Raw genomic sequence first — 25,278 nt, 5'->3', positions numbered from 1 at the left:
GCATCATTTCCAATCCCCCGTATATTTTTGGGGTAAATATATGTATCTATATACATACATACACATACCCATATACATACAGTTGAAGTCGGAAATTCACATACACCTTAGCCAAATACATTTAAACTCAGTTTTTCACAATTCCTGACATTTAATCCGAGTAAAAATTCCCTGTCTTAGGTCAGTTAGGATCACCACTTTATTTGAAGAATGTGAAATGTCAGAATAATCGTAGAGAGAATTATTTATTTCAGCTTTTATTTCTTTCATCACATTCCCAGTGGGTCAGAAGTTTACATACACTCAATTAGTATTTGGTACCATTGCCTTTAAATTGTTTAACTTGGGTCAAACGTTTCGGGTAGCCTTCCACAAGCTTCCCACAGTAAGTTGGGTGAATTTTGGCCCATTCCGCCTGACAGAGCTGATGTAACTGAGTCAGATTTGTAGGCCTCCTTGCTCGCACACGCTTTTTAAGTTCTGCCCACACATTTTCTGTAGGATTGAGGTCAGGGCTTTGTGATGGTCACTCCAATACCTTGACTTTGTTGTCCTTAAGCCATTTTGCCACAACTTTGGAAGCATGCTTGGGGTCATTGTCCATTTGGAAGACCCATTTGTGACCAAGCTTTAACTTCCTGACTGATGTCTTGAGATGTTGCTTCAATATATCCACATAATTTTGCATCCTCATGATGCCATCTATTTTGTGAAGTGCAGCAGTCCCTCCTGCAGCAAAGCACCGCCACAACATGATGCTGACACCCCCGTGCTTCATGGTTGGGATGGTGTTCTTCAGTTTGCAAGCCTCCCCCGTTTTCCTCCAAACATAACGATGGTCAACTATAACTTGTTAACAAGACATTTGTGGAGTGGTTGATCAACGAGTTTTAATGACTCCAACCTAACTGTATGTAAACTTCCGACTTCAACTTCAACATATACACACTTTTTTTCCCCGAATATACCTTTATTTTCCCCCACAACCCTACCACCCCTCCCCCAATTGGAGTAAACTAATAAACAATAACACTTAGGCTTCTACCTTCAGTTTATACATACTATACACATTTTACAGACACAATCTATTTCACATTAGTTATATTTTGTTTGTTTTTTGTCCTGGCCTTCCTCTATGTCTGATTTATATTTGTAACTGTGCTATTTGACAACATTTCTGAACCTATATCCATTTACCATTTGTTATAAATGTTTTACATTTGTTATCTTGTTGTTATTAGTCCCACCCTTCAGCTCCATTCAACCCCTCCCATCTATCTCTTAACACCATCCATTTTGGATTTCTATTTGCCATATATTTTTCAACTGTACTGTGATGCTTTACAAAAGTACTGAACCTTTCTATTCTCATAGCTTCTACAGATTTTAAATTAAAGATAAACATTTTTGCTAAAATAATTATTTTATTATTGATCGATTGACTATGGGTTTTCAAATCATCCATACATATCATTCCCAGCTGATGTTCTGTAAATTCTCCCAGTGTACATACGTATAGATTGCATTTGATTACTGCTAAAGTGCTATTTGGGTTGTTAATCAAATTCATCCCGCCATACTTGATTTCTTGTAAAAAAAATTAAAATAATGATCTTTTACTGCATTGTTAGGATCTAGTAACATAAGCATTTGGCTGCACCCGCTATAACACCTGCTGAACTGTGTACGCGACCAATAAACTTTGATTTGATTTGACCAGTGTGAGTCTTAACGCATTGAAATTGACCCACATAGAACATTTGGAAATAGAGAAGCACGGAGAGATGAAGTAACACATTACTTCCCTAAACTGTCCAAAACTAAACCCAGTCCCCTTGCAGAGGAGTGATTGAAGCGGTTGTAGGGGATCTCTCCGCTAGACCGTGATTTAGAGAGACGCATCTCCTTCTGGCCTCTGCCTGGCAAGCCTTGATTACTTCATTATCTGTTCTTATCAACTTGGGCCTTGGGTAATGCCAAGTGACAGATGCTGAGGCAATGTTTGCAAACATCATCAGATTTGCGTGCAGGTCTTGACTGTGTTTGGGAAGTTGTGCTGTGAGGATATGCCAGGGCATATGGATTAGATGAGTTGGCCCAGGCCTGCTGGGTTGGGCTGGGGTCTGCTGGACTGGTTCCCCGGACTAGTCAGAGCCTCGGCCCCCTGGTCAGCTTTGTGCTGGAATATTGAGGGTCGGGTGAGTAGAGGCTCACTGAATCTGTCACCATCTGGACACAGCTGCCCAGTCCAACAACCAACCCCCCCTCCACACACACACACACACACACACACACACACACACACACACACACACACACACACACACACACACACACACACACACACACACACACACACACACACACACACACACACACACACACACACACACACAGAGAGAAACCCCAGGGGGACCCAGGCCATGAGCTCATCAACCAATGTGGCAGGAGGCTGTGAGCAGGCCTTCCTCTCTGTCCTCAGAGGTAAACATCGTATTCCTGGTCTCGTACCCTCCGGGATCTAATATCAGTCTCTCTCTGTGGAGACCTACCCAGCACTAGGTCTCACGTGCACATGGAGTAATCTCTTTCAAATTAAGCCCCTAGATGGATAGAAGGATAGATCTGTAGGTCTATTCTGAAATGCACTACTTTGCTACATAGGCCTATGTTTAGGGATTTGATTAGATTTTGTTCATTAGGTGACTGATTGAGAAAGAAAACGTGCTTCTCTGCTTCTTTCCTTTTGTTTCTAGATTCCAATAAATGAATTGATGTGTTCATGTTGTAAATGTAATCAAATCTTTTTAAGCTATTCAAGGGCTCCATTCAATCCGTATTGCGGAAATTCTGCGATACAGAGTGATTTAAATGTAAAGGCGATTGTCCACGCATTAGAGGAGATTGCATTCACGGTAAACACTGCAGATGTCGGTTTAATAGGAAATGACCTTTACATTTCTAGCGTGCCTCAGCGATACAGATTGAATAACCCTAAGTGTGTGGCTACATTAAACACTGCACATGTATATGACTGTTTTGACAACTTGTCTTTAGAAGGCTGCACATTTACAGGGCTACTCCCTTTAGATCTAAGCATCACATGACACATCTAAGCCTTCATTACACCTTGCGCTAACATGGAAGTTTCGTGATTTGTGATCCAGATCTGTTTTCGCGTAATTGATATCCAGAGACAATGTGTGCCTGACTACCTCCAGAGGTGGTCAGGAAGATCAGATCACTATGTGTATTTTAATCGCCTACATCTGTCTAAAAATGTGGGCACAATCAGAATGTGGACAATATCAGGACAAAGGGAGCGTGTTAGCACCAGGTATAAACGGGGCTTAACAACCCACAACTGGAAATATAATTTTCAACTTCCCATCTGACAGTAGTAGAAACACAATACAGTAACACCCATCCTGCTATTTGTATTCAAATAAGCAGGTATTCAAAGGCAAGATTTCTGACTGCCATCATGTTGGTCAGTTGCCAGGTGATTTAAAGAATGTGCTAGAGTGCTTATACCAAGATGTAATCGAGAATGTCACTACCTTTTTTTAGAGCTGAACCTAAACCTAAGCATGCATAATTATTTCATTAGTCATTTAAGAATAAAACGTGTAAGTTAATAATTATTGCAGTCAACACTTTTTCCCTTTTCAATACAAAAACTTTATTATTGTAACAATTTCAACATTATTTCCACATAAAGCGCATATAAAAAATAAAATAACATTAATCTGTGGTAAGAGTCCGTAGCTGTAACATCACTCAGATCAGATGTACCCGATAATGTCATTACATATGATAGGTTGTCGGCTGCCTGACTTCATGAGAGCGTTGAACTGGTACAAGTCCGTCCTCAGTTCATGCAGGCCTGTGTGGGATTGGTGAAAGAAGGGTTTGCGTGGCTGGAAGCCCACGGGGCAGGACATGCGTTTGGGGGCCGCCGCGGCCCTACTGACCCTGGTGGAGTCTGCTGGTCTGGCCCTCATCTCCACGCTTTTTGACATCCCCGCCAGCTTCCTCCTCATGTTGACCAGGAGGTCCTTGGCCAGGCGCCGGCCTGCGTGGGGCTTGAGTTCTGCTGGCTCAGGACACTCTGGCAGATCCATCCAGTTCTTAATGAGGTCAGCGAAGCTGTTGTCCCCCAGCACCAAGGGCTGTCTGTTCCTGCTGCGGCTCAGCAGTGACGTGGTCCAGTCCTCTGGGTCGCTGCTTGCCTCAAATGACGTCCAGCGCTCCAGACAAGCGTCCGACGTGGACTTGGGCCGGATCCGGTCGGCAGAGCCCACTCCCCGGTTGGTTCGGAGACAGGCAGAATTAGACACCCGTACGTTCCTGGTCCTCCTGAGCACCACGCCCTCATCGTGCCAGGACGCCTCTGAGTAGCCTGAGTCAAACTCCAGACTCTTCTCACTGCTAGGGGAGCTCTGCATTAGCCGCTCCTGCACTTCCTCCTCCACCTCTTCTTCCTCCTCCACGGGGCTGGCCAGGCAGCAAGCTGAGTCATAGGTGCTGGCCTCGCTGGCCTCAGAGATGGGTCTACGGAGGCATGTCAGGCGCTCCCGCTGCTGCGTTCCCTGCTGGCAAACGCGCGCCATGGCGTAGGAACGGCCGGAGGGCTCGCTGAGCGGCCTTTTCATGTGTTTCAGATCCTGCAAGGACCTCATCATGTACTGCATCTGGTCCACCAGACAGTCTCCAGAGTCCCGCAGACACAGCTAGAAAGACAGGGAGAGAGATATAACAGGTTGGTTACTGACAGACTGAACACTGACTCCTCTATACATGGTTTAAGAACATTTCAGAACAAAATGTGTAACAGAGCACTTTTACAGAAACAAATTTACAGTTCACTTTAACTGAATGGCAAGGTTAGTCCACCCCCGGTCCAAGTTCTTATTAGAACTATGCCATACTGGTCCAAAAGCTTAAGTAGTTTCCCGTGCTTCTACCCAGCACTGCACCAAGATTCTAATCAGCTGAGATCACACTCTGCATCCGTACCACCACCACATATCAAGTCAGACATTCCACCCAAACCTCAGAGCAGCTTTATGGAGAAGCTTCTCAGCGGGATGCTCTGAGTTTATTAGAATATGGCTTGTGGGAACAGGATGTACAGGGAAACACTCGCTGCCTCTTTCGGTTGGACAAACTAGAGACGGATACATTTTAGAGGCGCTCAGTATTACACATCCTTTACTACACACAAGAATCACAGGATCCCTTCGGGATTACCCCATATTGTCCCGCAGGAAATGACATCACCGTTCTGGAATTACACAATGGGAGTGAGAAACCCCATGTATGAATCACATCAAAGGCATCACCAAATCATCTGAAATATAGAAGTCTGAATGGCACAGTCTGAATGACACAAATTCCCATAGCATTCAGTTACATTACAACAATATTCTCAGGATGTCTTAACAACCAGATGGTCTGGGAACCACCACTGAATCCATCTTATCACATCAAGGTTAAAAGGTGACAAGGCAACACTTCAAGATCAATCCCATTCACTCGGGTGTTGTAGCGAACAGAACACAGGCTACTGTATGCACAGGGCATTTCTTGTTTAAAAAACATTTCCCCCTGTACTACAAATCACCAAAAACAACAGCTTTAGAATGATGTCATTTGTTAAACTTTCAGTTGTAATAATCCTCCAAGGTTTTTCCATGTTTTGTAGCATGCTTGTGTAGCATGCTTGTGTTTTCTACCTCCCAACCCTCATCCTTAGGCCAGAGTGCTGTTTGGAGGCACAGTGAGGAGACCAAATCAGCAGAGACGATGCCCTGATGTTATCACAGCTGTGGGAACTTAACCATTTGGCTGTAGAAGAGAGCTCTGTTTGACAGAGTGAGACAGGTCCTTGGAGGCGCATTAAACACTGAAAGGTCTACCATGTGCATTGTCCTTCACAGTAGTGTGGAGGTCTGACTCATCCAGCTCAATGGAATCCCCCGAAAGGCTCGGGTGATAGAAATTGTGCCCTAAATCGAATCTCGGAGAGGATCTGAAAGAGGCACATAAATATGTTGCACATTTCCATACAGGATTTACCTAGTTTTTTTACCCAAAAGGCTCAGACTTTTCTGTTTCCATCTACACGTGTCTCATGGCTCTGGTGGACCCGCTCTAACTTGGGACCAAAGCCAGGCCACCGGTACTTTGAAGCTTTCATTTACCTAACAATGGTTCACTATGAACTTCAACACCTTCTCACAAAGCAACTGTTTTGATGATGCAGAGGTTGTTGATTCTGCTCTTCACAAGTCCCCACTGTCAGCCCTAGACATGGAAACCCAATTTCCCTAGCATAACATTAGAGTGTATAGTGTAACACACGTGTTTATAGTCGAAAAGCAGTTTTCCATTACTGTGGTGTAATTAAACGCCGGTAGAGAGCACCAGTTAGTCATTGGTTAAGGTAAGAGATAATGCTCCAAGGCCAAATCGGAGTGCCTGTTGTCTGGACCTCTGGCAGTCTCTATGGGGGTGCCACAGGGTTCAATACTCGGGCCGACTCTCTTCTCTGTATACATCAATGATGTCGCTCTTGCTGCTGGTGATTCTCTGATCCACCTCTACGCAGACGACACCATTCTGTATACTTCTGGCCCTTCTTTGGACACTGTGTTAACTAACCTCCAGACGAGCTTCAATGCCATACAACTCTTCTTCCATGGCCTCCAACTGCTCTTAATTGCAAGTAAAACTAAATGCATGCTCTTCAACCGATCGCTGCCCGCACCTGCCTGCCCGTTCAGCATCACTACTCTGGACGGCTCTGATTTAGAATATGTGGACAACTAGGTACCTAGGTGTCTGGTTACTGTAAACTCTCCTTCCAGACTCACATTAAGCATCTCCAATCCAAAACTAAATCTAGAATCGACTTCCTATTTCGCAAACAAAGCATCCTTCACTCATGCTGCCAAACATACTCTCGTAAAACTGACCATCCTACCGATCCTTGACTTCGGTGATGTCATTTACAAAATAGCCTCCAACACTCTACTCAACAAACTGGATGCAGTCTATCACAGTACCATCCGTTTTGTCACCAAGCCCCATATACTACCCACCACCGCAACCTGTACGCTCTCGTTGGCTGGCCCTCGCTTCATACTCATCGCCAAACCCACTGGCTCCAGGTCATCTACAAGTTTCTGCTAGGTAAAGCCCCGCCTTATCTCAGCTCACTGGTCACCATAGCAGCACCCCCCGTAGCACGCGCTCCAGCAGGTATATTTCTCTGGTCACCCCCAAAGTAAATTCCTCCGTTGGCCGCCTTTCCTTCCAGTTCTCTGCTGCCAATGACTGGAACGAACTGCAAAAATCACTGAAGCTAGAGACTCATATCTCCCTCACTAACTTTAAGCACCAGCTGTCAGAGCAGCTCACAGATCACTGCACCTGTACATAGCCCATCTGTAAATAGCCCACCCAACTACCTCATCCCCACACTGTATTTATTTATTTATCTTGCTCCTTTGCACCCCAGTATCTCTACTTGCAAATTAATATTTTGCACATCTATCACTCCAGTGTTTAATTGCTATATTGTAATTACTTCGCCACCATGGCCTATTTATTGCCATACCTCCCTTATCTTACCTCATTTGCACACACTGTATATAGACTTTTTCTACTGTATTATTGACTGTATGTTTGTTTGTTTATTCCATGTGTAACTCTGTGTTGTTGTATGTGTCGAACTGCTTTGCTTTATCTAGGCCAGGTCGCATTGCAAATGAGAGCTTGTTCTCAACTAGCCTACTTGGTTAAAGAAAGGTGAAATAAAAAAACATTTAAAAAGGCCATATCTGTGCTACAAGGAAAGACTCAGAAGGAAGGACTCCACACATATGATGGAGGGAGGCATGTACAGAAATGATAATGACATGTCTATGACATTATTGATCCTTGATTAATCATCAATAACACATATATAACGCACCAATGAATATGTCTATTGTAATTAACCAGCTAAAATATATTCTTATTTCCAGACATTTGCAACTGCATCTGCCAGAAATCACTAAGTCGCCTATGGAAAAAGTAAGCAATAAACAAGACAGTATTTCTCAAGAAAAGTTTGTTAAGAAAATGGATTTAGGCCTTAATAAAGTTCAAATTGAATAATTACAAGAGTTTGTAATCTTTCCAACAAATTGTAGTCTATACCCTACAATTATTCTCAGCTGCTCTCTATTGTCTAACTGTCACGGGAGGGTCGTAAAGTTATAAGCGCTGACCATTTGGTTTAATTTACCACAACATTCAGCCGCTCACTATAAAAACCTCCCCAACTGTTCTGTACAACTGGTAGGAAGAAATGTATAGGCACTTCACACAAAATAACACATACAATCATCTACAAATAACAATCTGGAAATGTTACAAAAGAAACGTACCATTGCTCTTGTCGTGTCTGATTTTATGAATTCCAAATGGATTACTTTATCCTGCAAAAAGACAAGAATTATTCAGCATACAAAATGATGTTCTCTAGCTCAAAAGTTGCCTAGCCTATAGGATGCATTTCTCTAAATCAGGCTACTTACATCGGTGAATAATTGACTCCTCTGATAGAACAATTAATCCAAAGCGGTTGCAACTTTCTCAGTAGGTTCGATGTCCACTCAACGCCCCTCAGACAGAAGAGTGCATGTGGTTGTAGGGCCGGCTGTGTACTTTGTGAACGCAGTCTCTTTCCACGCAGCCAGTCAACGGCGCGCATCACAGAATGCGCCAATAGCAACGCGCCTGAAATACGACCCAACACCTAAACACCGCGTCAAAACATCTCCCTCACCTGAGAAGTTCTGCTGTATTATGCGCGGAATTAGAACAATTGCCAGGACTACACTGGTGGGATTTCAGTCATGTGTCAATCATGGACGAGACGATGTTTTTTTATTATTTGTCTCAGACTGGGCAAAGAGACACATAGCCCATCAATCTTCTTTCTGAGCCTGGCACACTTCAGCACACTCAGGCGCACTGCAACCGAAAGACACAATTAGGGACAAGGTTTAGCCTACAACATAGACTAACTATCACAGTTTACCGAACTATATTACCTAACTATATTGTTTGATGTTTTCTCTATTATCATGGGCTGTTAGCCTACGTAGGCCAACAGACGGTTTTGGATTTAGGCTTCTTCACCTATGTGCAACGTTTAGTTCAAAGTTGCCGCAAAACGCGCATGATGCTTTGTTGAAAAAGGTATAGACCTACCTAGTTTATGTAATCAGTTGCATTTCACTATAGAGAAATAATAAGAGAAACCTTAATTTCCAACACAGTGAATAAAGGGCTCTTCTCGTGTGGATGCAGTTAGGCTACATTTGATTTGATGCACATGGAGGCGTGTAGCACCACCTGACGGATTGTTCTGGAACCATGGAACGGCACACAGCTTGAACACTCAAACTACCCCCATCCTATTTTACTCCCTGATTTACCTGAGCACCTGGTACTCTGGGCTGTTGGGAGTCCATTGTTGTCCCAATGCCTACACCATTCGCTGCATTCTTTACTTAATGGACGTTTTACAGTGCAAATACTGCAGCTGGACTGTTACATTGTCCCTAATCAATTTATTGGAATGAGCAAGACTGCACATCACAGTCTGTATAGCCTTAGGCAGATCATTTACATAGCTGGACACTTGAATGTACAAGCCCCCCCATCACCCTCCATTGTCTGTTCCTCATGTATATGAATACTCCATGTAATTGGAGAGATGAAGCATTGTTGGCAATGTTGATACATTGTCATTTACATTTGTGTACATTAGGTTGGATGTGCCATGTTTACCTTATGGGGATGTTCTACTTACCTTTCAGACCCTAATTAAATGTGATTAGCATTGCTATGCCATGTTCAAAAGGGCATTCTTACAGTGGAATCTGTAGATAGGTCAAATTATTCTAGAGACACACCAGGAGAATGGTAAGTGAGGTGATCCAAACTTTATTTAAATGAAACAATACTAGGATTTTTAAAGCATTTTAAATATTTGCCAAAACACTATCATTGTTCATTTCTTTCTCATCATTGTGATATATTATGTTACCTCTTTATCAGTCGTGTGAATAGTATGGGAGTAGAAATAGCCCTAATTCACACTATGAAGAAAGCAAGTCTCTAGATGTCACAGGTGTAAACATACATCAAGGCACAAACATACTGCAAAAGACATGGGATGAAAACGAAATATGCTAATGTTAGGAACATACGTATTCAATATTGTTTCAAAAAATCTTGCAGGTTTTATTCTTAAAATTGATACTTTTTTCTTTATTTTTTTGTAATTATTTTCGAAGGAATGTTACATTGTGACGATTAAAGAAGTACAGCTATGATCATCTACGGACAGTCATGTGTAATGATAAGTGATATGATACAGCATACAGCGTTGGTATGTTATGTAAATATTAGCAAAAACGTGTTCCTCTCAATTCATGTTCTCTCTCCATACTTGTTTCCCTTAAAAAAAAGCTTTATGCAATTGAAAGTGTCATAAAATGCCGACATCTGTTAAAGTAAAGTGAATGTAAAGTATGTCAAAGTTGTTTTCTCTATTTTTCTAACATCGGATAATACTTATAAAACAACAAAGAAAGAAGCAAAAAAAGAATACATCTGAGATCAAATTCAGATTTGGCAGAAAAAAAGAGACCCCCTATCAAATTAAATATCTAACACACAACGAAAATAAACAAACATACACAAGAGGGAGAGGAGGACATGACAGTTGAGAATAAGTGATCATTGGAATAAATCTGCAAGGCTTTTTCTCCCAACTTCTCAGTTTGTTATGTTTGTTTCCATATAGAAAAGCAGAAGTTGTCAGGGCCGGTACAGTCTGTCTGTGACGGTGGTGTGTCTGTCCACTCTATCCCCCAGGCAGCAGACTCAATGTACAAGCACTCCTGGTGAAGAGAGACATGAAGAGTCAGCTAGCCCAGACATGGCTGAGCAAAGAGTCAGCTAGCCCAGACATGGCTGAGCAAATGTGTATTAAATATGAGATGTGAAGTTTGTGTATGAGAAAGGGAAACTTTTTACATGTAAGACATGCAGGGGGTCTATCTATGATGTACTGCAGAGTCAATCTAACCATCAAAAAACAAATCATACATCATGTACAGTTGAAGTCGGAAGTTTACATACACCTTAGCCAAATACATTTAAACTCAGTTCTTCACAATTCCTGACCCTTAATCCTAGTAAATATTCCCTGTCTTAGGTCAGTTAGGATCAACACTTTATTTGAAGAATGTGAAATGTCAGAATAATAGTAGAGAGAATGATTTATTTCAGCTTTTATTTCTTTCATTACATTCCCAGTGGGTCAGAAGTTTACATACACTCAATTAATATTTGGTAGCATTGCCTTTAAATTGTTTAACTTGGGTCAAACGTTTCAGGTAGCCTTCCACAAGCTTCCCACAATAAGTTGGGTGAATTTTGGCCCATTCCTCCTGACAGAGCAGGTGTAACTGAGTCCGGTTTGTAGGCCTCCTTGCTCGCACACGCTTTTTTAGTTCTGTCCACTCATTTTCTATAGGATTGAGGTCAGGGCTTTGTGATGGCCACTCCAATACCTTGACTTTGTTGTCCTTTGAGCCATTTTGCCACAACTTTGGAAGTATGCTTGGGGTCATTGTCCATTTGGAAGACCCATTTGCTACCAAGCTTTAACTTCCTGACTGATGTCTTGAGATATTGCTTCAATATTTCCACATAATTTTGCTGCCTCATGATGCCATCTATTTTGTGAAGTGCACCAGTCCCTCCTGCAGCAAAGCACCCCCACAACATGATGCTGCCACCCCCGGGCTTCACGGTTGGGATGGTGTTTTTCGGCTTGCAAGCATCCCCCTTTTTCCTCCAAACAAAACAATGGTCATTATGGCCAAACAGTTCTATTTTTGTTTCATCAGACCAGAGAACATTTCTCCAAAAAGTACAATCTTTGTCCCCATGTGCAGTTGCAAACCGTAGTCTGGCTTTTTTGGGTCTTGGCTGATTTCTTTTGATTTTCCCATGATGTCAAGCAAAGAGGCACTGAGTTTGAAGGTCGGCCTTGAAATACATTCACAGGTACACCTCCAATTGACTCAAATTATGTCAATTAGCCTATCAGAAACTTCTAAAGCCATGACATAATTTTCTGGAATTGTCCAAGCTGTTTAAAGGCACAGTCAACTTAGTGTATGTAAACTTCTGACCCACTGGAATTGTGATACAGTGAATTATAAGTGAAATAATCTGTTTGTAAAATATTGTTGGAAATATTACTTGTGTCATGCACAAAGTAGATGTCCTAACCGACTTGCCAAAACTATAGTTTGTTAACAAGAAATTTGTGGAGCGGTTGAAGAACGAGTTTTAATGACTGCAACCTAAGTGTATGTAAACTTCCGACTTCAACTATGTTCTCAGTTATGACTTGGGGCCTGTGTTTTGTGCAGTCATGTGACATGCCTGGATTGTAACCTTTATTTAAAGATTTTTCAGCAAACAGTCCAGCACCATCCTTAGAAAATTGCGTCCATTGTTGGTGTAATGCTAATGTACGGATAAGGCTTAAAATACAGGATAAGATTTTGCTATGACACATGATTGCGCAAAACACAGGGCCCTAGTTATCACCATACTGACTATTTAGTCCATTTTAACATGGTCATCTAGTCCCCAAAAGAGATAATGGGCTATATCATCAGCATTGGATTTGCTGTTTGGTTTTCCCCTAATCTTTGCCCTCACCTTAGCTCCTCCCCTGGGCCTGCCTCCCCTGGCCCTGCCTCTAGAAGAGACCACAGTCCTTCAGGTTGTTCTTGATAATGACGTCGGTGACAGCGTCAAAGACAAACTGGACGTTCTTGGTGTCGGTGGCACAGGTGAAGTGGGTGTAGATCTCCTTCGTGTCCTTCTTCTTGTTCAGGTCCTCAAACTTAGTCTGGATGTAACTCGCTGCCTCGTCGTATTTGTTGGCTCCTGAGTAGCAAGGGGTGAACATAGTCAACATAAATGAAGCATTATAGCATGTGATGAGATGCCAGACATTACTGATTGATTCCACGATAAAACACTATTGATGAACTATAACTTGACATCTATTGGAAACCATCACTGGCATGCTCAATATCCCCCAATATTCTGCTAGAGCTACTACTGCTGCTGAAATAGCTACAGCCTCAACAATCACAACTATATGATTTCTCTGTCAGAGCGCAGTGCAATCCGCTGTATGTCGCAGTGCGACAGACCCACTGGGCACACACTTGTTGAATCAACATTGTTTCCACATCATTTCAATGAAATGACGTTGAACCAACATGGAATAGACGTTGAATTGATGTCTGTGCCCAGTGGGGGACACATTGGTAGGATTCTCTACCTGTGTACTCGGGGTAGCAGATAGCCAGGGGGCTGCCTGTAATCTTCTCCTCAAACAGATCCTTCTTGTTGAGGAAGAGGATGATGGAGGTCTCTGTGAACCACTTGTTGTTGCAGATGGAGTCAAACAGCTTCATGCTCTCATGCATCCGGTTCTGGTAGACAGAGAGACAAATACTGGGTCCCATCGCATCCAAGGATAAAACCTCAAATCTGCCACCAGGGGGCAGTAACTCCTCACATTTCAAATCTAGCTGTATAGGTAGTGGTACAGTATGTATTTTGTGAATGTGTCTATGCTTTCTCCTCTCTCACTGCAGTAGTAGCGATAGAGAAGCTGAGAGTGTGTCTTTGTGTTGGGGGGATGGTTATAGGAAGTATATTGTTCAAGCAGACTGTTAAAAATGGATTAATGTGCCATAGAAAAAAGGACTGATAAGAAGTAAAACAGGTGAAAGTCTACATAACATCCATAGAAATATAGCAATGGTCTATTTGGTCTTAAGAATTAGTGAGATATAACTGCTTAACAAGACTATTGAATTAACGTAAGATGTTACACTCTAACAAAATGCAGTGTCTGTGAAGTAGGATGGCTCCTCCCATCTTATTTTTTCCTGGACTTAAGTGGTGTATTGATTGGGTGCTTCACACCACAGCGAGGGAAACAAATGGCTCATTGCACAGCAATTTGATGATATCTCAGCAGCTTTAACTGCTCTTCAGGTTATTAAGTCCTCAGCCCAAACGTACTCTAAATGTTGTGTGAGCGGTATATCAGTGTGGTGCCAGGACAACAACCTCTCCCTCAACGTCAGTAAGACAACGGAGCTGATCATGGACTACAGGAAACGGAGGGGCAAGCACTCCCCCCACTCACATCGACAGGGCTGTAATGGAGCGGGTTGAGAGCTTCAAGTTCGTCAGTGTCCACACCACTAAAGACCTATCAGGGTCCAAACACACCACACCGTCGTATAGAAGGCACGACCATGCCTCTTCCCACTCAGGAGCTTGAAAAGACTTGTCATGGGTCCTCAGATCCTCAAAACGTTCTACAGCTGCACCATCGAGAGCATCTTGACTGGCTGCATCACCGCCTGGTATGCCAACTGCTTTGATCGCAAGGTGCTACAGAGGTTAGCGCATATGGCCCACTACATCACTGGGGCTGAGTTCCCTGCCATCCAGGACTTCTATACCAGGTGGTATCAGAGGAAGTCCCAAATAATTATCAAAGACTCCAGCCACCTAAGCAACAGACTGTTCTCTCTGCTACCGCATGACAAGCGGTACCAATTTGCCAAGTCTGGAAATAACAGGACCCTGAACAGCTTCTACCCCCAAGCCTAAGCAAGACTTCTAAGTAGTTAATCAAATGGATACCCAGACCACCTGAATTTACCCTTTTTTGCACTAACTCTCTTACATGCAATCTCCATAGACAAACATTGTCAGTAGAAAGACCTTACTGAAGAGCTCAGTGACTTTCAACGTGGCACCGTCGTAGGATACCACCTTTCCAACAAGTCAGTTTGTCAAATTTCTGCCCTGCTAGAGCTGCCCCGGTCAACTGTAAGTGCTCAGCCGCGAACGGCTCAGCCGCGAAGTGGTAGGCCACACAATCTCACAGAACGGGACCGCCAAGTGCTGAAACGCGCAGCGCGCAAATATCAGCTGTCCTCGGATGCAACATTCACTATCGAGTTCGAATCTGCCTCTGGAAGTAATGTCAGCACAAGATCTGTTTGTCGGGAGCTTCATGAAATTCATTTCCATTCCATGGCCGAGCAGCCGCACACAAGCCTAAGATCACCATTCACAATGCCAAGCGTTGGCTAGAGTGGTCTAAAGCTCGCCACCATTGGACTCTAGAGCAGTGGAAACACGTTCTCTGGAGTGATCAATCACACTTCACCATCTGGCAGTCCAATGGACTAATCTAGATTTTACGGATGCCAGGAGAACGCTACCTGCCCGAATACATAGTGCCAACTGCAAAGTTTGGTGGAGGAGGAATAATGGTCTGGGGCTGTTTTTCATGGTTCGGGCTAGGCCCCTTAGTTCCAGTGAAGGGAAATCTTAGCGCTACATTCAACATACAAGGACATTCTAGACGATGCTGTGCTTCTAACTTTGTGACAACAGTTTGGGGAAGGCCCTTTCCTGTTTCAGCATGACAATGCACAAAGTGAGGTCCATACAGAATGGTTTGTTGAGATCGGTGTGGGAAAACTTGACTGGCCTGCACAGAGCCCTGACCTCAACCCCATCGAAATGAATTGGAACGCCGACTGCGAGCCAGGCCTAATCGCCCAACGACCTCACTAATGCTCTTGTGTCTGAATGGAAGCAAGTCCCCGTAGCAATGTTCCAACATCTAGTGGAAAGCCTTCCCAGAAGAGTGGAGGCTGTTATAGCAACAAAGGGGGGGACCAATTCCATGTTAATGCCCATAATTTTGGAATGAGACGTTCAACGAGCAGGTGTCCACATACTTTTGGTCATGTAGTGTATATATATATATATATATATAGATATATATATATAATCTTATCTTTAACTCTGCATTGTTGGAAATGGACCCGTAAGTAAACATTTCACTATTTACACCTGTTGTCTTTGAAGCGTGTGACAAATAATATTTGATTTGATTATTAATTACATTTACACCCCTATAAAATCAATAAATGACACCATTTACATTCATACCCTTATAAAATAACTAATCTAATCTATCTAATCAAATAGCCTACTCCAGTGCACATACAGTATATTATGTAGATTAGTAACATATGCTTTATAATATGTACAGTATATGGATGTTCTGTGTAACCCACATCATAATGACATGATGACCAGTAACATGTGACCAGTTGAAAATGTGTGGATCCTAGAAATATAATAGGATAGGATAGGTGACTCTTCCTCCTCACCATCTCCTCATCCTCAGCCAGCACCAGGTCATAAGCACTCAGCGCAACACAGAAGATAATGGATGTGACTCCTTCAAAACAATGGATCCACTTCTTCCTCTCTGAGCGCTGGCCGCCCACGTCAAACATCCTGCAGGAGAGAGGGGGGGGAGGGGGGGGGGGGGGGGGGAGATGAAGGTTGTAACACCAAAATAGGTAGATTGGAAAAAAAAGAAAAAGGGGGTGAAGTTGATAGAGGAGAGAAGTAGAGAAGAAAAAGGGATTGGGAATGGGGGGGGGGGGGGGAAGAGAGGGAGAAAGTGAGGGTGACATTCCATCCCAGGCCATGCATTAACATTTCATGAGGTTGTTCTGAGAACAAAGGCTGCTCGGGAGAGAGACAGCGAGAGATCCATTAGAGATGCTGGGCCGTGATAAAAGACCGCAGGGCCAACACAGGAAGCCCTCGGGGGCCATATGTATCAAGCATCTCACAATTGGAGTTGTGATCTAGAATCAGGTCCCCCCTGTCCATATAATTACATTCATCGTAATTTAAAAGGCACAGGGGCAAACGCTTGAATTTTACTCTGAGTGGTCAGACGCTTGACGCCTAAACACTGTAGACACATTACACTGTAACAGAGGCTCTACCAGGTGAACACGCCACACAGGTGTGAATACACTGGTTATCAGGGGACGCTGAGGTTATACACATGCTCGAGCTGTTATTCCCGCTAACAACACAGCCTCTCTATCACACATTAATGACCCACTATATCACAGAGAGCATCAACCTGCACACATGGGTTTTTACAAGCTTAGCCACACAAGATGAAGATGACCTAGTTAAGAACTAAGTAACAGGTTTGACTGTCCCGTGGCTCTGTCAACAATCAACATGTGAATGACTTGGCATGGAATACGCTGTACCTGTATTATGTTATCATCCACAGTCCTTGACAATGAGCTTGACATTTTCATTTTTCAAGTGTTCATTTCCCATGTACTGGTCCACAAAGACCAGTGTGTATATAAAAGGGACTGAGTCCAGTATGCTTCATTAGTTTGAGGTATTCATTTAAGAATGGGTTGTACTGTAATGCTGCTGTTGTTGCTGTTCTGCCTCTCTGGGGCATGGGCACAGGGAGAGAGTGGAGAGGTTGGAGAGAATGACATCACTCAACAGGGTCACAGGAATGGGGAGAGAACAAGGCTGCTGAGACTGCTGAGAGGCATGGTGGTAGAGCAGAGAGTGGAGCTGAGGAACATGGCAGCCAAAGTGACAGCCAAGTAGAGGAGCTGAAGAAAGAGGTAATGGATCAGAGTGAAGTGAGTGTGACTAAGAGTGAACTGCACTTCTACGAGAACAAAGTAGAGAAACTGAAGAGCAAAGACACAGCCCAAACAGCAGAACTATTCACCATGGGCCCGATTCAGACTTAGGAAACGTACGCCTTTCTTTTGCACAACTTTCCTATGCACTTCTCAGTAGTTGGTATTCAGAAGTGGTTCCCTTGCTCGCACTGAATATATTTAATTCAACAGCTGACAACCCTCCCACTTCCTGGCCAACAGATTGTCTTGTGAGGTTTTCATTTATCTAAAGCCACCCCTTAAAATTTGGTGTACCTGAATTTTCTAGACAGACTCACTAGAATGTATGGAGAGAATGGTTCAGGGCCCGGTTTACCAAAAGCATCTTAAGGCCGAGCTGTTCCTCAAAAAAATCGTTACTCAAGTTGCACTTGAAATCGCTTGTTATTTACCGACTGCCTCAGACCACTCATAGAACAGCTAAGTGCATCCTTAGTTGCATTTTTTCCCTACCGCATCACTTTAAACACAGAAGATCTCTGCGAAACATAAAATCAAGACATTGATCTGGCTCTCTGTGACTGCTGATAACTTCACAACAAAGTTAATACAAAGTGGTGATGGTAGTGCTTGCAGCGATCATTTATTCACATTCCAATAAAATATTTCAGTTGTTGTGTATATTAGATTTGTTTTATTTGACAACTTTATTATTTTATTCCAAGTCATCATCTACTCTCTATAGAGCTGCTGCCTATGCGGTCTGACAAAATCACTATTTTGTAGTTTTTCAAAGTAAATAAGGCATAATTTTATGACCGCTGAATACCACCTATCAATCACTTAGAATATGTATTTTACAGATAACACGCGAAGCAACAGCTGCTCTCTATATCCCCCCCACAATCGCATAAAAGAAACACACAGACCGGACAAGTGGGTGCGCAATGGACTATGGTGATTGTAGTTAATTACCACATTTTCTGCACTTAACTATGTAGAATATTGGCCTGTTGGAAACTACAACTCTTATCTCTACAGAAGCTGTGCAATGTGCACATTGAGCTCACAGAACAAAATGGAATTCAAATAATTAAACCGACTTGGTCAATTAGCTGTTTAAAAAACAGAAAATTACAGAATTTCGCTGTCAGTGCGCATGGATTTCCATAGGCTTTAGTCTCCAAATTTCGCCCCTGCAAATTATGAAGCCAGAGGCCTACAGTACAATTAGAATTATGAAAAACCAAAAAGGCCATTTATACTTCACTGTGGAAAAGAGGCTGAAATACCAGTCTTGTTGACAAGCTTTTACTTTTGCTGAAATATGAGTGGTTTCACATTTGTCTCCAGAGATCATTAGGTAAAATATATGTAAACAATTATCAATTAGCCTATATTTACAAACCCCTTATCCAAACGGATTACTCATTTACATAGCTTTTATCAATTTATAAATTACAGTGCATGGGGATTGGTGTTATTTTTATCAGTAATTTTTTTTAGATGTTGTTCCACTTGGAACCGACAGGTTGCTACATTCTAGTCTTGTGCTGATAAAATACAAATCAAAGGTACACAGTATTTAAAAAGGATTGCTTTAGATAAATTAACAGAAAAATTGAACAACTCCCTGATCAAATTAGTAGGTTCAGTGGATTCAGTGGGTGTGTTTTCTGGGGTTGAATTAAATGCCTTCAGTGTGCGCAAGGGAGCCACAAACCTTGTTACTCATCTCAATAAGGTAAGTCTGAATACCAACTACTGAGAAGTGTGTAGAAAGGTGTGCATAGGAAAGGCATACATTTCATAAGTCTGAATCAGGCCCATGGTGAATAGTTCTGCTGTTTGGGCTGAATCCTTGCTCTCCAGTTCTTCTACTTTCTTCTTGTAGAAATGCAGTCCAGTGTTTAAGCTCAGCTCCATTCTCTGATCCATCACCTCTTTCTTCAGCTCCTCTACTTGGCTCTCACCGGCTGTCACTTAGGCTGCCATGTTCCTGTAACGACCCAAACTGATATATCGATAGGCATGGGGTTCTCTGAGCTTAAATTATTGTAATCTGTATATGGAATCAGAGATAGCAACACAAAACAAACAGACATAGCTAGTAAAAAAAAAAGGATTCTTTCTTCTTTCATTTTCTCTAATGTACCACATCTCTTTTCCTTTTCTGTTGCCGTTGTCATTTTTATGCCATTCATTCTGTTGGTATTTTCCTGGAGATTAGTTTCCATAGCTACAGTCAACGGGATGGAGATAAAAAGAAGCGTCTTTTTTCTTATCGATTGTCCCCATGTATTATTCATCCCTGACATCATGTCTGTGACAGAAGGCAAATGTCAGCCAGCCCTGTGCTCTGAGTTTAGCTGGAACCAGGTCACTGTGGACTCATGTCAGACCTCTTACACAGACAGACAGGAATGGCCTGATTATCACCATGTTTCTCATTGTCTATCTGGCTGTTTATAAAGCACATGTGAACCTTGCCACTGAAACTTGAATGGATCTCCCATATTATCAGGTGTGATGATGATATTCGTTGATGCTACAGTTGTCAGCAGCACAGTGACAACCAAACTGTAACAAGTCTGATGGAAGTATTAGATGTCTTAAAGAGATGTGCCTGGGTTACTGTCATCTCTGAACCTTGACACCAAGACGTGCAGCTCATACTAGACCAACTAGCAGCTCTCTCTATGTTCATGTACCAGTGCTTTCCAGTAGCATCTCTGCTCTGCTATCAACCCTTGTGTAAATTACAGATGAGTTCAGATTTCACTCTGTAGTCAAATGAATGGTGATACAAATAGAGCTTGATAAAAAGTGTTGCGTCGCCCTCAGGCTGTTCAGAGCCAGGAAGGTACAGGGGGTCTCACAACACTTCCTGGTCAGCCAGAGGTCACACACTCATTCAGCTGCAACTCATACATGTAGTACACACACAACCACATACACTTTAGACATATCTAAAAAGCAACGTTTGAAATGTGTTCTACCCTCTTTTGGCTTCAAGTCCCGAGTGACTGGTGTTACGGAGACATTTTAAAATGTTGTGATTGGCAGAACTACACATGATAAGGAAGCAACACACATCTAAAGAAACTTAAAGACAAGGGGGGCCAGAAAGATAGACCAGGGGCTAGTATGTTAATATTTGTGCAATGAATACATTTGGTTTTCACATTAATGTAATAATGTAATGCTAGACCTCCCGAGTGGCGCAGCGGTCTAAGGCACTGCATCGCAGAGCTCGTGGAGTATCTACAAACCCGGGTTCGATCCCGGGCTGTGTCGCAGCCGGCTGCGCCTCGGAGGCAGCACACAATTGGCCGAGAATCGTCTGAGTTTAGGGGAGGGTTTGGCAGGCCGGGATGTCCTTGTCCCATCTCGCTCTAGCAACTCCTGTGGCAGGCTGGGCGCAATGCACACTGACATGGTTGCCAATTGTAAGGTGTTTCCTCTGACACATTGGTACGGCTGGCTTCTGGGTTAAGCGAGCAGTATGGCTTGGCAGGGTCGTGTTTCAGAGGACGCATGGCTCTTGACCTTCGCCTCTACCGAGTCCATGCGAGAAATGCAGCAATGGGACAAGAATGTAACTACCAATTGGATATCACGAAATTGGGGAGAAAAAGGGGTGAAGAGTAAAAACATATATATATATATTATAATAATAATAATGTAATGCTCAGTTTCCCCCTGTCTCAATACACAAAAGCCATACAAATAAACACTAGTCAGGTTGCCAAGTTTGTTCTGAGAGCCCTTACTTGAAGTGCAAGTCTTTGAAGGTGAAGTGTGTCTCCACGATGCCAGTGGTCTTGACTCTGGTCCGCAGCACGTCCTGCTGTGTGGGGATGTAGTCTGATTTGGCTATCCTCTCCATTTCATTCAGGTAGCTGTGGCACACACACACACATAATTATGATTATTTTTTTTATTTTTTTATTTTTACCGTTATTTTACCAGGTAAGTTGACTGAGAACACGTTCTCATTTGCAGCAACGACCTGGGGAATAGTTACAGGGGAGAGGAGGGGGATGAATGAGCCAATTGTAAACTGGGGATTATTAGGTGACCATGATGGTTTGAGGGCCAGATTGGGAATTTAGCCAGGACACCGGGGTTAACACCCCTACTCTTACGATAAGTGCCATGGGATCTTTAATGACCTCAGAGAGTCAGGACACCCGTTTAACGTCCCATCCGAAAGACGGCACCCTACACAGGGCAGTGTCCCCAATCACTGCCCTGGGGCATTGGGATATTTTTTAGACCAGAGGAAAGAGTGCCTCCTACTGGCCCTCCAACACCACTTCCAGCAGCATCTGGTCTCCCATCCAGGGACTGACCAGGACCAACCCTGCTTAGCTTCAGAAGCAAGCCAGCAGTGGTATGCAGGGTGGTATGAGGGGATGAGGGGAGACACTCACACACACTGGCAAGACAATAACACACACACACACAAACACACATCCAAGCAGAGAAACCAACCACAGATGTTCTCTGCTGTTCTGTTTTAGCACAACAGTGATTCTGGATTGGTTCTGTTAACTTGCCACGGCCACAGAGTCTGTGTGCATGCTGTGTTTTTCTACATTTGTTCTAGGCCATAAATAGTCATGTTAGATCACCTCTCTCTCTCACTCCCTCTGCTTTCTCAAAGGGAACATTTCTATGGCAACGGCACTTTTTCCCCCCGCTTCACTTCAACGGGTTTTTACGCATGATATTTTAAGCATTGTGGAAAGCAAAATTGGTAATTTGAGCTGTAATCCATGATGCGTAGAAATCCCAGAGCTGTCACTGGGAGTTAAGATGAGATCGGCCACTCCACGTGCTATTAAGTTGTATGTGAGGTGACATCAGATAAGACGCTTCACATTCCATGTTGTCATTCAGATCAATATGTGTCAGGGATATCAGGGCTAAAATCAGATCTGTGACACAGAGCCATAGATCAGGATGCGACACATATATGGAAACGTTTTTTCAAAGATTGAAAAGTCAATGGAGGTAGGGATAATTTCACTGGGAAGAACATCTCACTCTCTCACTCTTCCTCTCTCGCTCTGCTTCCCTTTGTGATGTGGAAGGGCCGTAGCACTCTGTCTGTAATTCTGTTCCATACTGGACACAGCCTGTCTGCTCTACGGATTTAGTCATCAGCCAGGGCCAGAGCTAGCTGGTACCCCAGCCAATAGTCCATGAACACAGCACCGACAGGGATACTGACTGACATGCTCACAACATCAGTAGAATGGATTTGGTTTTCTCCACTGGATGATGTAGGTTTCCGCTATACTCCTTAATAATCAATGTGATCCTGGCAACGTCTATAGATATACAGTATCCACGCTTTACCAAGATCACATTGATAAAGGGGTATAAACTACTACATGGTATGTGGGAGCAAACCAAATCCCTTCTACTAGCATTCCAAGCAGAGCTGGTCTTTATGATCTTTATGATCAGAAATAGAGTATTGATCATAGAAACCCTTATGTTCTGATGTTACAGACAGACAGACAGACAGACAGACAGACAGAGAAGACAGACAGACAGACAGACAGACAGACAGACAGACAGACAGACAGACAGACAGTGACCATAAAACACACTGTATGTAAACTAACTCATGTACACTATAGCCTTGTAAAGCAGTAGGGATCCATTTCATAGTGTTCATCCTCATGACCATAGATTGCTCATTTCCCTAAATCAGTCAATGCAACCTCTGTCAATACTGGTTTCAGCTATGGGCCTTGTGCTCCTGTGCCTTGAGACAATCGTAGATCCTCCAGCTCATTGTCACAAATGAGTTCATTAAGAAAAGGTGTCATGTTGACTATCAACTTTTGAGTAGAAGAGCTCAATCGACGCATGAAGAAAACTGACAAGGTTCCAATTGATTCTGGATTGATGGTGTTTCTGTCGTCTTTAGAGAAGGTCACATACTAGTTGTTATTTTCTGGTATAACTAATAAGAAATGCATGTTATATTATGGTCCCAATACAATAGATCATTTTAGGAGGGTTGAGCAATGTGTAGGTTAACTGGAGCTGCTATCTCTATAATTATTCAGCTAATTAACCAACGAAGCACTGACGGCTGCACTGAAAATTGTTAATTTTTCAATGCCGTTAAAATGATCAAAAACATAGTCCTCTATTGATCGTAGGTCCATTGTCATTTCTACACAGTTTCGATTTGGTGTCAGTCATTTTAAGTATTGAATTTGTTTTCTCCCCTAAAAATATATTTTTTACGGATTGGACCCCCTCGCGTGTGTGATACCCCTGATGTAGGGTATATATTTAACTCAGAGGGTGTCCTTAGTTTTCAGGAATTTCTCCTTTTTTGATTTGCCAGGGTCATCACTCTTTCTTTATCTTAGACTGCAGTCAGCGCTTCGTGCCCTTATGGGTCCCATGGGGTACACGTTTGGAAAGGTACCCAGTGAATTTTGACATTCTCTTCCAGAGGTTTTGTATCAGTTATTTGCTCTCATCTTCAATTACTAAAGGAGAAAGATCTTTTAATGGTTAAAGTGTATGTAAAGGATTTTGCTAGATGATGACGCTATTTATTGGGAAAATGTCTGGGAGAATATATTTCACTCATCAAAGAACCCCAAACCATCAGTGAATTAATTCTAAGCTCTGTCGTAGGTCGTACTGGACACCACTCGTAAGATTTTAATGCAAAACGGGATCTAAGGCCAAACTGTGACCTATGTTCCCTCAATACACTTGGTTGGCACATACAAACACATGATATGGGGCTGTCCTGAGGTTTATGAGTTTTGTTGGAAAGTGTTGTCTATTCTCTCTGACATGATTGATAAAACTGTACCCTTTGAACCAGTTCCTCTTTCACTTAATGACGATTCAGGTATGCAGCCGAAGGAGAAACAGTGTAAAGTGAAGTAAAACACACGGTGTTCAGTGCTTGTTGCCACCTCATGACCTTCATATAAGGAAAAGGTTGGCATACTTTCAGGACGTAGTTATATTGGAGTTATCCACCGCCTGCATGAATAAAGCTAAACATACTACTATAGACATTTGGAAAGCAGCTGCCCCAATAATCTCTTGGTGATGTTATATGGGTAAACAATTTTACTGTATGTCATTTTTATTTTATTGTAGTGTTTGTCTGTTGTTTCGTTTTTTGGTATGTTTTTTAATATTATGTGTTGACTGGGGTTGGGGATGGGGTACCAGGGTTATGTTTGGGATGGGTGACTGGGGGGGAATGTGGGGTTGTTCAAAAAGGGGGGAATTATATTGTGTTTTATTGATAGTATTGCCTTTGTGATCCAATAAAAAAAGATGTAATAATTAATTCACTCTTGTTCTCTTGTAGTGAAGGATGCATGCTATGACATTCATCAACCTTGATACATTATCATTAGTGTAAGAGTGTGTGGAGAAAAACAGCATATGAAAACCAATGTAAAACCTAAGCGAATCTGACTCTCCTCGGAAGTCATCCTAGAGCTCATCCTTGACCTTAAGGCTGACCCCTGCAGCTTGACCCTGCCCTGCAAGAGAGTCCTAATCCTGGGGCCTGCCAGGATGGAATCTCAGATAACTAATC

The 25,278-nt window shown here is 42.8% G+C and overlaps 2 protein-coding genes across 2 annotated transcripts in view; both read right to left on the bottom strand.

Moving 5' to 3' along the window:
- Positions 1–3,645: 3,645 nt before the first annotated feature.
- On the bottom strand, positions 3,646–8,898 carry LOC129814934 (PAK4-inhibitor inka2-like). Its single transcript, XM_055868095.1, has 3 exons — positions 8,589–8,898; positions 8,439–8,489; positions 3,646–4,733 (listed from the first exon to the last, which is right to left on the bottom strand). Exons 2-3 carry the CDS (start codon positions 8,439–8,441, stop codon positions 3,786–3,788), a joined length of 951 nt encoding a protein of 316 aa, XP_055724070.1. The 5' UTR covers positions 8,442–8,489; positions 8,589–8,898; the 3' UTR covers positions 3,646–3,785.
- A 1,082-nt stretch (positions 8,899–9,980) lies between these two features.
- Positions 9,981–25,278, bottom strand: part of LOC129814933 (guanine nucleotide-binding protein G(i) subunit alpha-2) — a 140,302-nt gene continuing 125,004 nt past the window's right edge. The window contains exons 5-9 of the mRNA XM_055868094.1: positions 21,446–21,574; positions 16,377–16,506; positions 13,442–13,595; positions 12,808–13,038; positions 9,981–10,967 (exon numbers count right to left, since the gene is read on the bottom strand). Coding sequence (XP_055724069.1) covers positions 12,848–13,038; positions 13,442–13,595; positions 16,377–16,506; positions 21,446–21,574 — 604 coding nt within the window. The 3' untranslated portion in view covers positions 9,981–10,967; positions 12,808–12,847. The remainder of the gene's footprint in view (positions 10,968–12,807; positions 13,039–13,441; positions 13,596–16,376; positions 16,507–21,445; positions 21,575–25,278) is intronic.

Source organism: Salvelinus fontinalis, chromosome 18 (genome assembly GCF_029448725.1).
Source record: "Salvelinus fontinalis isolate EN_2023a chromosome 18, ASM2944872v1, whole genome shotgun sequence".
Lineage (NCBI taxonomy): Eukaryota > Metazoa > Chordata > Actinopteri > Salmoniformes > Salmonidae > Salvelinus > Salvelinus fontinalis.
Note: the sequence above shows the minus strand (reverse complement) of the source record. Positions and strands in the feature narration are given on the sequence as shown.